At 46.7% G+C, this 15,310-nt stretch overlaps 1 protein-coding gene across 1 annotated transcript; it reads left to right on the top strand.

Annotated features, from left to right (window-relative positions):
* The first annotated feature begins 2,790 nt into the window (after positions 1 to 2,790).
* Positions 2,791 to 15,242, top strand: SLC6A20 (solute carrier family 6 member 20). The gene is made up of 11 exons (XM_062497161.1): positions 2,791 to 2,914; positions 6,932 to 7,072; positions 7,812 to 7,903; positions 8,627 to 8,854; positions 9,787 to 9,897; positions 10,282 to 10,523; positions 11,407 to 11,569; positions 11,877 to 12,081; positions 12,841 to 13,000; positions 14,014 to 14,179; positions 15,093 to 15,242. The coding sequence occupies exons 1-11, from the start codon at positions 2,794 to 2,796 to the stop codon at positions 15,240 to 15,242; spliced, it is 1,779 nt and encodes a 592-aa protein (XP_062353145.1). The 5' UTR covers positions 2,791 to 2,793.
* The last annotated feature ends 68 nt before the right edge of the window (positions 15,243 to 15,310 follow it).

The following is a 15,310-nucleotide window of genomic DNA, read 5'->3' as shown; positions in this document are numbered from 1 at the left end:
CAAACTATTAAGCTTTTCTCACATCCTGAAATCATGGTTCCCAACCTGTTGCTAGGACCCCAGATTCCCTTATTGTCTGCATTTTAGGTAGCTGGGAGAGACATTTGGCTTTTTACGGTACTGGCATCAAGAGACACCTGACCAGGATTTTTGATTTGTACCTTTGCCTGGGTACTTGAAGTTTTGCTTCAGTGAGAAATGGGATTCTTTGCTTTGTTTATCAGCTTCTGACTAGGTTTACATAGTTTTCCTGGGCAGTCCCATCATTCCCTGATCTGCTGTGCAGATGAACCCCTGCCTTTCTCAACCACTCCACCAAACCCCACATCTCAAATTTGTTAGGTACTGGGAGAAAAAAATGCTTTCTAATCCATCTTTAATATGAGCAGTGACATGATCAAAATTTGTTGCATATGTCTATTAGAAGCTTGTCTTTGCCCCTAAAGATAAAGCCTAAGCCCTTCCCTAAGCCAAATGAAAGCTGGTCAAAGGAGATAAAATCACGAACAGTATCAGAAATAGCATATTAATAATCTGAGGTGTGTATAGGAAGTCCCACAGCAAGAATTCCTAAGTGTTGTCTATTTAAATACATTTAAATATATTCAAAGCATGTGTCCTAAGGAGCCACTAGTTGACAGGCACTTTGCTGGGTGCCTATGTGCATGACTTTAAAAAACACTCACAGTAGTGTGTGATCTGAGCTACTGATGAGGCTGACATTTCTGAGAGAGGCAAGGATTCATCTCATTCCACTTAACTTCCTGATCTGGCCTGACCCAAGATGAGGACATCACATCTCTCTGCCTGCATGATCTCCAGTCCACTAGTAAACTAGTTTGAAATGTAATGGGAAGGAGGTACAGAGCCAAGGAAATGTTTAACTTGATGATGCTCATCAGTAGGAGTAATCTATTCACACAGAAGTATCCCAAGTGGTAGTGATGTGCTTTTTTTTAAGGCTGTACTGTCAGCAAATTATTTAATTCTGTAAACTATTTATACACATAATTTATAATAAATCCCACTGCCGAGGACTTTTGGACATTTGACTTTTTAATAATTTTTGAAAGTTTCATGATATGGGACAACTCACATTCTCTCTGTGTGTCTTTCAGTTTAACAGCTTATGGATTTTAAATTATATTGGATTATTCCTTCCAGCAGAATTCTGGATTATATCTGTGAGACATATTGCCAGGGCTAGCTGGCATATTGCAGTTCTTCAGGCAACACAAGAACTGCGTGGATGCTGCAAAAAAGTCACAAACTCTCTCAAAAACTACAGATGTCTTTGGCAAACTAATGGCAACTTACATCTCTAGCACCTCTAAAATACACCCCGAAGAATGGATGCACTTATGTGAGATGTGTAAATCTGTTGCCATCACCTTTTTTAGCAGACAGAAAAATGATGTCCCACTTTGTGACTTTGATAATACAGGTGGCTGGTCAGCAGTGAGTGCTGCTGCTGGGCTCAACTGCACGACTCACTCTGCAGTTTGGGCTCCTGTCCAAAGGCCCCGGGGTTGGAGTTCTCACCCATACAGACAGCTGGAAGCCTTGGCTCAGCTAGTGCCCAATGGGATGCTGGAGCAACACACACAGAACTGGCTGGGAGCAAATTTCTTGCACTGGGGGAATAAGACTGACAACAGCTGAGCAACTCTTACTTGTAAAATGGTCCTGAAAGGTGCCCTGGAAATAAAACATTTAAACAGAGAAAGGAAGTTGAGTCCTTGTAGTTGCTCAGCTACTTTTTATTCCTGCAGATGCTGCTGGCAGCCTCCTTCACTGGGAGACCTGTCCAGCGGTTGAGCTCAAAGTGTACCTTGGCAGGGGCCCAAAAACACAGGGTTCATGTTCAGACCTGGCACCTCAGTGTGCTGTCAGACAACCCAAAGGCCCCCTAGATCTTTCTGCCTCCACAGTGGCCACAGATATGTTTTTCCACTGGCCTTTGTATTTGGTCCCTGCTGCTTGAAAGTATTTTAAAACAGCAACCCCTCAGAAAAGTTCACCTGCAGCAGTGGGGTTTGAGCACGAAGGTAAGTGAATAGACACTTGCTCTTTCACACTGTCACACACATGCAGAGTATGTAGAGGGAAGGCAGTGTTCTCGGAGGGTCAAACTGGAGTGTTGTCAAGTGTGCACTATATTGGAGACCTGCATGGCTGATAGGACTGTTTCAAGGCTGCTTTTGGAACTGGGGAGTATGCTGGGTTGGTTGAGATGAGCACCAGGGCACAGTGATAGGATGTCTGAGGATTCTGTTTATTCTTTCCCTAAAAGCACTGATAGCCTCTAAACTGAGTCCTAATGGTGTGGGAACCACTTTTCTATGCAACCAAATCCAAGCTGGTGCCTCCTGCACATGAATGTTACTCGGTAGGAATGGAGCCCTGTGGGGAAGGAGTGTCTCATTTCCAAAACCAAACTGCAGCCCCAGTGTTATTTCCTCACAGCTTCAAGTTGACATGTGAGTCGATAAAAATCCCTCAGCTCACATCTTTCCCAGAAACGCCAGTCAAAATCCAAGCAGCTTTTCACCCAAAGTACCAATTTTATAGTTCTGTGTGTGTCTATAATCTATTTACCAGCATTCCTATTTCAGTATGTGCCTGTTAATAAGATTAGTAATTAAAAAGCTTGATAGGACTTGGCAAGCATAGCTCCTCCGCCTTTCCCTCCCCTCCAAGCCGGACTGGCGTGGAGTGTGAGGCACGGTTGGCAGAATACCTGAGGGAGCAAAGGCAGGAAGCTCTGCTGAAACCTTTGCCTGCAAGAAAGCGATGGAGAAATCCCGACCCTTATGGGACAATCCCCTTCAGTTTGTTTTTGCCTGCATTTCCTATGCTGTGGGGCTGGGAAATGTGTGGAGGTTTCCATACTTATGTCAGATGTACGGAGGAGGTAAGTGTAGTTTACGTTTTCTTGCTTCTCTTGAGGAGGACTGGGGCAAGCTTTAAGTCCAAAAGTATGTTGTCCATGTTAATGCTCTGTTCACCCAGCAAGGTCCAGGGCAGAGTAGGAGGTCTGGCTTTCTGTTGGTGTACAGTCTATTTTATTGTGGCTTTATTTTATGTATTCTTTAGCATTAGGCTTTTACCTGACAGCTGCCCCAATATAGTGACATCTGTTTCCTGTAAATGCAATGAAACAGTGGGAAGGCCTGTGTTTTCTAAAAAAATTGAGGTAAAGTGAGAGATATAGCTCCACATAATATTAATTTATTGCATTTTTGCCCCCAGTTAATCACTCTGAAGGTTTCAGAAACTGATTCATGTCCTTGTACCTTCACCTATGGGGACTTGGAAAATATTGAGAAAGGGAGATGATTACACTGATTTAACCTAAAGATCAGCTGTATTATTTAAAGTACCTGTCATTAATATCTCATCTTTTATACCAAGCCTTACTTTAGGAGATGATATCTTGGCTGCAAATCTGCTTTGATGTTGGCTGAAATGCTTTAATCAACAGGAGTTCCACCTACAGCCTCCCAGGAACCTTAGAAAATCAGGAATAAATTGTTTTGTCCTCCAAAAATAAATAAACCAACCAAAAAGACTCCCAAAACCCTCTTTGAAAGTTTATCCTGCTCCTGGGTCCAAACTGAAGGAAGATGGTACTTGTGGCATTTACAATCCACAGCTGTTCTTCCTTAGAAATCAAGTCAGCTAATTAGATTAATTAAAGATCCATTTTAACAATCTCCTCTAGTATACAGCTACCACGTATTTGTTTTGAAGAATCTTTAGAAACAGGCTCTCTATAAAACAACCAAGTGTTTTACTGCTTCTCATACTTCATCTGTTGTCATAGTTTGGGACCTGTCTCAATCTTGCATTAAGGGACATGATGAGTATTTGCCTCCTCTGCTTCAGGTCTCCTTCTGCCTTTTCTTCCTTTCAGGAAGAAACACTGAGATGGTAAATGCATTTTTTGCTTTTATACTTGTTTTGTTGGCTTGTAGCTTACTTCTGAATGCACTTGTGGTGGTAGGAGTTGGTTCATGCTGCTGCTTGAAAAGCCATCTCAGCACTGAGACTGCATCAGAGCTATCCTGTGGGATCAGGTCAGAAAAACCCAGATAATGTGGTGGGTGAAGTGTAAGTAGAAGACAAGTGCTGCAATGGCTGAAGTTCTCTTAGTTCAGATAGCAGAAATCATAGATGTGCTGTAATTTTTTATGTATTCCCCTACACATGCTTTAAGGATGAAGACTTCATATCTGACACTGAACTCCAGCACAAAGCTGAAAATGTGTTTCTGTATACATTCAAACTGCATGTGATCAGTTCACTAGCAGCCCGTCATGGCAGACATCCTGAAGGACAGCAAAACTAGGACATTTTGGGGGTTTTGTGTAATTCTTTTAATCAGCCATCTGTATTGTAGTAGGCAGTGAAAATTCTCTGAAATGTAACCAAAACTGGAACACTTAGTTAACCTGAACAGAAGCTTAAATAAGCTTCCCTGCTCATTGCAGGGGCTTTGATGACCTTTAAAAGGTGCCTTCAGACTCAAAGCATTCTGTGATACACCCAAGTATTTTCTGAAAAGCATGCTTTATAACAATATTTTTCCATTATTTTTCTCTTCACCACTTATATTTATGTGGGGAAAGGCAGCTCTTTCTACTGTGAAATTAAAACTTCTGACAGGAGTTCTTGCTTTTCTTAATTGTTTTATTCACTGCCTTCTTCAAGAGGATTCTGTGGCTTTCCAGGGCTTCACAAAACCCACACAATTCAGAACATCGTTTCAGGAACTTAAAAGCTGGATATGCCAGGCACTGGGATTAGGAGGGACGCCAACTTGTTTGGCATTTTCCTTGTAGTAAAGCACAGAGACAGATCCTGTCCTGCCCAGCAGAGCAATAGGGCCCTTATCACAGATAATACTGAGCTTTTGTAACCTGGGTATTTGCAGTCTTTGTAACCTGTCATTCTGTTCATCAGCAGTTTGCCTCCTTCTCCTTGCTTTCCTGAAGAGAGCATGACCTGAGCAGAACTGGGGGCATTCAAACCTCGTCGGTGCAGTTCCTCTGTCCCTAAGCAGGCTGGGCCAGGCTCAAAGAGGCTGGGTCTGCAGCAAAGTGTATTTACTCTGGTGCTCAACAGCGCTCAGTCCTGGGCGAGGACTGACCACCAGGCAGGACCCTGAGCAGGGGCGAGGGTGTCACTGGCACACTCAGTGCCTTGAGCAAAGGCAGGGCACACTCCGCACGTTTTGCCAGCTACAGGGATCTGTCCTGGGGGCTGGTTTTTGCTGACAGCTGACAACGCCCGGTGTCAATGAGCAGGAAATTGAATGGAGCTGTGCTGATTCACAGCTGATAAGGAGCTGTTTTATCGCCTGCCTAGAGTCGCTTGTGTGAGACTTTTTGGCTCTACTGTTTGGAAAGAGTAGCGCTAGGAGCAAGATCTGTGTGCAAACAGGATGCAGAGCAAGGGGCAGGGTCTTAGCCCTGGCACCCCCAGCTGCGGGGGAGCACTGGGGTGAAGAACAAGCCTGAAGGCATTTCGCTTCCTTGGCAGGTGGCACAGTCAATGCCAAAAATGTGGCAGCGCTGCTGGGAGGGTGGAAAACCTTTGCAAGGGTCTAATGCTGATTTCCCTGTGGTACATGGCAGAACTCCCTCAGTGGCTGCTGGGGCAGCTCGCACCCCACCGGCACGGAGCGGCTGCGGGAGCTCTCAAAGCTTCGACACCTCCCTTGCGGCATAGGAAGTTATCTAACAGAATAACAAAAGGGTTGTTAATAACAAGAGAACTGGGAGGTGGGAAATTAATTCCCAGAATAAACCGGATTATTGCTCTGTGTTTATTTCCAGGTTTTTGCCTTAGTCGCTGCACGGAGTTCATTCCTCCACAGCGCTTCACAGAGCCCATTGCAAGGAATGTTAATGCCACAGATTAAATCCTAAATAAGAGATATTTACGTAAATATTTTGGCTGGCTGTAAAAAGGGAAACAGGGAAGCCTTCACAAAAATCCAGTTTTTGACTCAGTCAGCAGCTCTTTCTGAAGTGAGCCCCAGGTCGAACACAAGGAATTTTTTTGTTTTGTTTTGTTTTTTTCCCAGAAATTTAAGACAAAGCACATCCCGGTTGCCAGGTGGGAAGGTCCTTTTCCATTCCTGATGTCAACCTTCCCATTCCTGCTGCTCCTCTTCCACAGGAGCATCTCTGGTTTTCATTGTGGAGGGAAGCAAGGATGAGCAGCCCCATGCAGGAGGGGACTCTGCTTCTGTCCCGAGGTCTGCTCCCACAGGCGGGGCCCTGGGGGAAAAGCCTTCATTCATTTGCTGATGCTTGTGGGCTCAGCATGGGGATTTGGGAGCTTTTCAGTTTGTTTTTTTGTTTTTTTGGTTTTTTTCGGTCGTTTGTTTTTAATTTTTAAGCAAGGCCAGACTTCAATATGTAACTCAAAACTCTCTGTGGCAGACTTGCGTTTACCTTTTCTTTGAGCGCTTCGGCTGCGCGGTAGAACACCCCACGCTGAAGTAAATCTTTCCCTCGTCCTCTTTGTCTCATTATTGGTTACAAGGTTACCCTTTAACAGCCCCAGCCCCCAGCATTGCTCAAACCCCTCAGACGCCATCTGGGCAGCGTTGCCACACCACAGCACTGACCAACACAGTTTAACAGCAGAAGTCCCAGCCATGCCAAGTCCCTGCGGAAAATTCCCTGTGCCCAGACCTCGCCAGCCAGCGCCCACCAGCCTCTGGGACACTGCTTGAAACCTCTGTGAGATTTCCTTCAGGATTGGGCCATGCCCTCAGTACTCAAGATACCTGGCAGGACCAGGACCCAGACCTAGCGAGCCTCTGGGACACTGGCAGCATGACTTGAACACAAATAGGGCAATGTGTTTATCTTCCTGCTGATCTGCTGGAGGCTGACTGTAGGGTTTGTTCTCACAGGTGGCTTTTTAATCCCATACCTTATCATGTTGATTGCTGAGGGGATGCCGCTGCTGTACTTGGAGCTGGCTGTGGGGCAGCGTATGCGGCAGGGCAGCATTGGCGCCTGGAAAATAATAAGTCCCTACCTCTGTGGTGTTGGTATGTTCTCAGTTTCCATCTTTATTTTCCAGCATGCAGGCAACACATGGGTTATTTGAGATTGGAGAGCTTTGTCTTTCAGAAAAGACCTGTATGAGAGCTCAGGTTTTACTGGGTCTCACCAGGCTGAGTAAAGCCAGACAGCTCATGGCATGCATTTATCCTATCCCTTGTTTGGCACTGGGGCCAGACCCCAGCTTGCTGTATTGGGTCTGGATTAAGAGCTGTGAGTCCCCCTGCCCTCAGGCAGACTGCCAAAATCATGGTGTGAAGGCCAGTACTAAACCCAGACCTTGGGGCTGTCTACATTGGGCTTTGATCCCAAGAGCACCTTCCCAATAAGCTCAACATAAGTAATATAATGGTGCCTTAATTTCCTACTGTTCCAGTCTACCATTCAGTAATGTTTACTCTTAGCTACATTTTTATGTTGTTAAATTGCCCAGAAAACCCAAGCTATCATTAATTTGCATAAACACATATTTTATTTTTAATGATACATTTGAATATTCACTCCCCAGGGCCTAGAATATCAAGTCCAGTTCAGGATGGTCCTGGTGGGAGGAGGAGGCAATGACTACAGTGACAAAAACATGTCCTGTGCACATGGTTGTGCAGGAACAAAGGCTCTCTCTCTTCTGTCAGCCATGACAGGCTGTTCCCACACGCCACAGATGTTTTGGAGCCCTGGGCATTTTGGGGTTTTCTGCTGACCAAGTGTCTCCCTCCATACTCACAGGAGTTGCCAGTGTTGTCGTTTCCTTCTTCCTCTCCATGTACTACAACGTGATAAATGCCTGGGCCTTCTGGTACCTCTTCCATTCCTTCCAGGTGTGTGGGCTCCCAGTGGCCAGTTTGGCCCCACTGTGGCTGCAGAGGGTCACGGTGGCTTTGCATCGGTGCTGGATGTTGCATGGCACCATTGCCAGCTGGGAATGGGGAGGTGGAGGGGTGTCAAAAGCTTCAGAAACCCAGGGCTTTGCTGGACGGAAAATTGAGGCAATGATGTCCTCCTCCATAGTGTTCCTAGAGGCATTTGCCATTGTCTTCTCCTCACCTTGGAATTCAGGTCAAAGCCAGGCTTATGACACTTTGGTCACATGTGCCTTGGTGCCAGGGTGTCCTGGATCCTGGCGTGGGTGTGTCAGATGGCAGGGGAGAGGTTTGGCCCCATGGTAGAGACTTGGAGAGTGTCTTCCCCAGGGGAGAGGGTTAAAGAGGCGCAGTCCTTGGGGGGAGAATCAGTCTGGTCGTCCTCAAGGAAGAGGGACAGAGATGATCTGTCCTTGGGTAGGGGGTTCAGAAAGGGTCATCCCCAGGGGAGAGGATCAGAAAGCATCAGTCCTTGGGGAGAGGGTCATTCCCAAGGGAGATTGTCAAAAGAGATCATCTCCAAGGGAGAGGGTCATCCCCAGCCCCAGGCAGCACAATACAGTGAGAAGCCAGCCCGGGCAGAAAGCTGCCCTTGCCATCATCCTCCCTGTTCCCCACTGGCACCTCAGCTCTCCCTGCCATGCCGACAGCCCACATGCATTCCATGCCCCTTCCTCCCAGAACCCCCTGCCATGGGCCACCTGCCCCCTCAACAGCAGCCGCACAGGCTACGAGGAGGAGTGTGAGAAGGCATCGTCCACGCAGTACTTCTGGTACCGGCAGACCCTGAACATCTCCCCGTCGCTGGAGGCCAGCGGGAGCGTGCAGTGGGAGCAGGCGCTGTGCCTGACGCTGGCCTGGCTCGTGGTTTACCTCTGCATCCTCCGCGGCACTGCCTCCACCGGCAAGGTGAGAGCGGGACACAGCCCTGCTGAGCCTGGGCAGGATGTGGGGAGCGCTGACAGGCAGTGAGGGATGGCTGCTGTTCCTTGGGGTCATGGCATCTCCCCCAGAGCACCGAGCTCTGCTGCCTCTGCTGCCCTGTCGAGCTGCAGCTGAAGCAGGATCAATCAAAACACTGAGTGATTCTGAAAAAATAATCCAGAGAAGTCCTTTAAACACAGCCAGCTCTCTCATGGCCAGTTTTCAGTCTGCTGGCCATGAGGAAAGCCATCTGTCCCAGCAGAGCCATGGCAAGAGACGTCTACTCCTTAGTCTTTGCAAGAAAAACAAGACATCTACTGGACATTTTTTTGCTTGCTTTATATTCACAGCAGAAGTTATGAGGAAGTGGGGAGAAAAACCCCAATGTCCTGGCTGAGCCTGCACTAAGCAGCAAGCTGAGGGCTGTAATCCCCAAATCGTTTTAGCCAAATACAGAAAGCCAAGAGACTGTAAACTAGGAATAACCTCTTAAACTTGCTGCAACTGATTCAATTAAATTTTGATTCAAATTGATTGAATTCAAGTCTGATTTTGACCTTTTATGAGCTCTGCTTGCCTTCATTTTAGAGCAAATGATGAATAACCTTTGCCTAATGACTTTTTGATACATAGTTGTGAACTGAGTTTGTGAGTGCTGCAAATATTTTATATTTTTGTTTGATTTCCAATCAAAGAGAAGACACTCGGAACAGTAGTGTGGATCTTCAGCATTATTAAAAACTTGTTTCCCTAAAATAAAAATCTAAAGTTAGATTTGTCTGATAGCATTTCTTTGAAGATTAATATGGGATAACAAACACAATAATGGAAATTATTTACGTAAAGTGAGACTGACATAGCAGATTTGCTTTGTTTTATGTTTTCTTTAGACCAAGGTCTTTACCCTCTTTCCCCAGGTCGTCTATGTGACAGCCTCTTTGCCATACTGTGTTCTCATCATATACCTCATCAGAGGATTAACACTTCATGGAGCTGTGAATGGGCTTGTCTACATGTTCACACCAAAGGTACAGAAAAACTGTATTGAATTTTTCAGGAAATGTTATCAGTTACTAAGCATATAAAAGATCTTTTAAAAGATCTTGGTCCTCCTTTTTTTGTTAATACTAAATTTTTGCAGCAGTAGCATAGGTCTACAGCTGGAAACCTCAACTGGGAGTGACTGGAGGCTGCCATGGTGCCCATAAATTGTTTGCTTTTTCCTGCAGAAAAAGACCTTCCCATGAGCATAACCTATTTCTTTGAGTCAGAGCAGTAACCCTGGCAAAAAACACCCCTGACCTATCATGAGTGCACAGAGGGTTCTTGTCCCCATCCCTGCAGGCTGGAAGGGGCAATGCTGGATACTTTGTGGAACTTCATGGTCTTGCTGTCTTGTCTGGCTTTTGCAGCTGGAGCAGCTGTCAAACCCCAAGACCTGGATCAGTGCTGCAACGCAGATCTTCTTCTCGCTGGGCCTTGGCTTTGGCAGCCTCATCGCCTTTGCCAGCTACAATGAGCCCAGCAACAACTGCCAGAGACACGCCATCATCGTGTCCCTCATCAACAGCACCACCTCCATATTTGCCAGCATTGTCACTTTCTCCATCTATGGCTTCAAGGCCACCTTTAACTATGAGAGCTGTATCAACAAGTAAGAGCCTGGTGTTTCACTGGCTTTCCACTGCAAGCTGTTCTGAGGCAGGTGAGGGGGGAGGTAAATAAGTAACAGCACTCAGCACTGCCAGCACTGCCCCAAGACCAGAGATGATACTGCTCTAATAAAAGCTAAAGGAGCTATTCAAAGCGATGAAGCCTGAGACGAAAGGTCAGAGCGCTTTGCCTTTTGACACCTGGGTGCTGCTTCCAGGCACAGGCCTAGTTCAAGAGGATGAGTTTGCCTGGGCAAGTTACAGAGGCACTCTTTTTTCCCCTGTGTTCTTGTTCTGGCCCATGCTCCAGGGAGTGTGGGGGACCTGATTAATAAATGCAGTGATGGTCAGATCCTCCTTTTTTAAGGCTAAGCCCTTAAGTTCCAGGAGCTCAGCCTCCTTGGCTGTGATACTCTGCAAGTGCCCAGCAACATACAGGATTATGTCCTGTAGCTGCAAGCTTGCATGCAGTCCCTGGCACAGGGCCCAGGGCAGTTACACATTCACTCAGATTTTTAGAGCTTTCAATCTCTCTGCTGATCAGAGAGGAAACCAAGCTGCTAGTCCTTGCTTGTTGCCAAAAGACTTTAAAGTTGCTGGGGTGTGGATGTGAGGCTGCAGGGCAAAGGGGAATAGACACCAGCCAGCACTGGCCAGCACCCAAAATACCAGTCTTGGAGCAGCAGTGTAGGTGCAAGAGCTGCTCCCTCCAAGGCACAAAGGAGCACAAGGTTGCCTGTGTCCCAACACTGTGCTGGAAGTGCTGCTCTCACCCAGGGAGGCTGAAGTCTTGATGCCAGCAAAGCATCCCCATGGGGACTGATGGAGAAAAAGGATGAGATGTCCTGGGCCTGAAAGCCATTAAATTCCTGTAATCCTTCCCAGAGTGATCCTGCTGCTGCTGAATGCTTTTGACCTGGAGGAAGGCTCTTTAACAGCAGACAACCTCAGTGAGATGAAAGATTACCTCATGGCCACCTATCCGCAGGAATATGCCCAGTTAGTGCCACAGATTAAAAACTGCAGCTTGGAAGCTGAGCTAGACACGGTGAGTTGCCACTTGGTGGTATCTCCTTTGCTCCCATTGAGCCCAGGCACCCCATATGAGCCAGCCGCTGCCTGGCCAGGGCTGTGGATAATTTCTACACCTCAGGATGGGGCAGGGGCTTGCTTGGGTCATTACCATCCAGTGTCTGTGCAGTTGGGATAAACAGGTGAAGACCTCACCTGCCTTTGCTGTGCAAAGCCACACCTCAGGTGTACTTTGTCATGACACAGTCACTCTCTTTTGTCTTATGTCATGTCCTTTATCGAGCTGAGGAGCTGCCTCTGTTTTATTCCCTTGTCTCCATCAGGCTGTCCAGGGGACAGGACTGGCATTTATAGTCTATTCGGAAGCAATCAAAAACATGGAGGTGCCCCAGCTGTACTCTGTGCTCTACTTCTTTATGCTGCTGATGCTGGGCATTGGCAGCATGCTGGGGAACACAGCAGCCATCCTTACACCACTGACTGACAGCAGGGCGATTGCCTCCCGCTTTCCCAAGGAGGTGATCTCAGGTAAGCACCTGCCAGGCTGCAGCACCGACCACACGGTGTAGGTGTGTGTGTGCGTGTGTGCAGAAGCTGGGGTGTCCCACTGCTGTTGACTGGAGTGCCACTCCACTCTCTGACCTCGGGTGGAACAGGGAATAGCAAATACGCTGCTGGAAGGGCTTGCCTGCCCCCCTCCCCCCCCCCCCCCCCCCCGCCCCGCAGCCCTTTCCCTTGGCAGTTCCCAAAGCACCAGGGCAGACGCAGCCGTTTATTTCCAGGCTTCCTGACACACCCCAGCTCCTTTAGACTGGTGTCTCCGGAGTGGTGAAACTTTAAGGGAGGGTACAAATGCAACATAATTGCAACAAGTAGCTGTTTAGTACCATCTCCGGTATCCCAACTATGAGCCGACTCAGAGGTTGGTCGAAAGAAATAAGTGCTCCTGTCTGGGCATGGAAATCAGCTGACCAACCTCAAAACCTGTTTTAGCTGGATGTCCAGCGGCAACAGCAGATGCTGCCTGCACATGTGACAAGGCTGTAGCTAAGACTTGGTTTTCTTGACCATGTCTGGGGTGATGTGACTGTGCAGGTCTAAGGAGCAGTGGTTTAACGACAGACACATATGCAAAGGGGCAGGTCTTTTCAAAAAGGGAAAAGAAAATCCTTCTCAGAGAAAACTGCCCAGGAGGAATCCCACCAGCTCTTTAGTCACAAGAAGTGTGGCATTTTCCCTACACAAACTTCCAGGTGTAATGGCAAGATCCTTGTTTCATCCACGCAGGTGTTGTGTGTTTCGTGAACTGTATAATTGGCCTGATCTTCACCATGGAGGCTGGAAATTACTGGTTTGACATTTTTAATGATTATGCAGCCACCCTCTCACTGCTGCTCATCGTGCTGGTGGAAACCATTGCTGTCTGTTACATCTATGGGATAAGGAGGTAAAAGCTGGAGCCCTGGTTCCTTCACAGTGGGACAGCTTGGCCATGGGCCAAGAATAAAAATACTGCTTTGGGATAAATGCTTCTCCTGTGCTATAGGATCAGCAGGGGGATGTAGGTCTCCTCTGTCCTGCAGACCCCTTCCAGGAACTTGGCTCAGTGGTGTGAGGGGCCAGGCTGGACTGACACCATCTCTGCTGGCATGGGAATACTAAGGAGCTGTACACACAGCTCCCTGCTCTTGTCTTTGGTCTTAGGAGCCACTTCTGCCAGAACTCTGCTCCTCCCATGACAGGAATTCATCACAAGCATAAGAGTGCCAGTAAGTCTGGTTTCAAAGGTGGTCATCTCAAACATTGTCTTCCAAGTCAATCCGCTTGAGTAAAAGGAAGCTCTGGAACCAGAAGTTTTGAACAGCAAAGGTGTTTGAATAAAGCTGAAAGGAAAGGCTTCAGCATTTGCTTTGTTAGTCTGCCAGCACAGGGGGTGTCCAGGCACATACATGGGCAATTCTTCCCTGATGAGTTCAAAGCCTTTGAATCAGATCCAGGTCTCCTGTGAGATTTGAGGTACCATTCCTAGTGCCAGTGCTTCCTCAAAGACAATCAGGTAATGGCACTGGTAACACTCAGCTACACCAACCCAGCTGTTTTCTCCACAGTACTTCAGCATCATTGCTTCTCTCTGTCAGCTGACACCAGTAACAGTCTGAGCTTACACTTCAGGCAGAGCTTTGTTGCTGTACCTATTTCTAGCTACTTTCTGCAACTTGGGATTCTCTTGGAAGCCTCACTGTCTCTTTTTATTTTTCCCTCACTGTGATTCTGGTGAGCCAGACAATAATTCTCTGCTCATTTGTGGCCAACTGTACTCCCCTTTCTCAATCTGACATACTCGATTCTGTAGGTGTTTTTTGAAGTAAGGCAGAACAAGGTATTGATAGAATATCTGTAGCTAGTCTCCAAAACACGTTTGGTTTCCTTCACAAAAATGTTTGGTTTTCTTTTGAACAGATTTGAGAAAGATCTTTACACCATGATTGGACACAAGCCAAACTGGTATTGGAAAATTATGTGGGCTTTTGTTAGTCCACTGCTAATTATAAGCCTATTTATCTTTTACCTCACCGACTATATCCTCACAGGAACGTTGCAATATCAAGCATGGGATGCCACACAGGTAAAAGTTTTGGGTTTGGGCTTTTTCTGTTTTAAACTTTCCTTAGTTCAGGCAAGGATACAAGCTTCCTTCCTAACTACACTCTTCCACAAAATGGCCTTCTGAAAACAAGTAGCTGGAGTCAGGGCCACCCTTTAAATTTGTGGAAAGGAAAACCAGGGAAAACTTGACTTTGTGATGATACCATGATTCTGTAAAATCAACTAGTTTCCCTTTATGATTCCTAATCACCCCTTCATATAATTAAATTTCATTAATGTTGAAGACCCAAATATCATCTTTAAAAATACACTTAAACCCCCCCTACTTTCAAAGTGTATTTACTTTGAACAAAATTAGTGTTACTTTAACAGAACCGAGCTGCTGCTAGAAAAAATAGTCTTCATAATTTCCATATATATTTTTCTTCATGGCCAGAACACTTTCTTAAGAATACTGCACTGTGCATTTCTCACAGAGCAATTACTACTGGATAAGTAACCACTGGTTTAATAACCTTTTGTGGAAATGTTCCCATCAAGCAGGAACAAAGCACATAATTGTTTTCATGTCATTGGGACTCATGGAAGGCCTGGCCTGGTTGACTAGGTATCAGCACGAGCCCACAGGCTCCAGGAGAGGAACAGAGACCTGACAGAGGTCAGGACCCAGCTACCTCATTAAGAAACACAGATCAAGCAAAAATCTGCTCTTTACCAAAGCTTGCAGAAGTTTCCCCCAATGTTGTAGTCAGCAGCATTCTCTTGTCAGTTTTCAGTATGTATGGTTGGACAGAAAACATGGAGGGCAGCTGTGGGCTGCCAGATTGAAAATGCTTCTCAGAGGTTATGCTGAGATTCATACACACAGCTTTGCTCCTGGCCCAGCTCTGGGACAGAGCCCACAGATCCATTACTGCTTTTCTCCCTTGCAGGGGCAGCTGGTGACAAAGGATTACCCAGGTTATGCCCTGGCCATGATCGGGCTGCTGGTGGCAGCATCCACCATCTGCATACCCCTGGGAGCACTAGTGACTTTCATAAGGAAGAGACTGAAGAGGGAACAAATTTCAACTGTTGCCTGAAAGCTGACAGCTGGATTTGGGAAGACCTTACCCATCACCAGTGACTGGGCACTTCTGGAAGACAGCAG

This window comes from Cinclus cinclus, chromosome 1, assembly GCF_963662255.1.
Source record: "Cinclus cinclus chromosome 1, bCinCin1.1, whole genome shotgun sequence".
Taxonomy (NCBI): Eukaryota; Metazoa; Chordata; class Aves; order Passeriformes; family Cinclidae; genus Cinclus; species Cinclus cinclus.
This window is presented reverse-complemented; position numbering and strand designations above follow the sequence as displayed.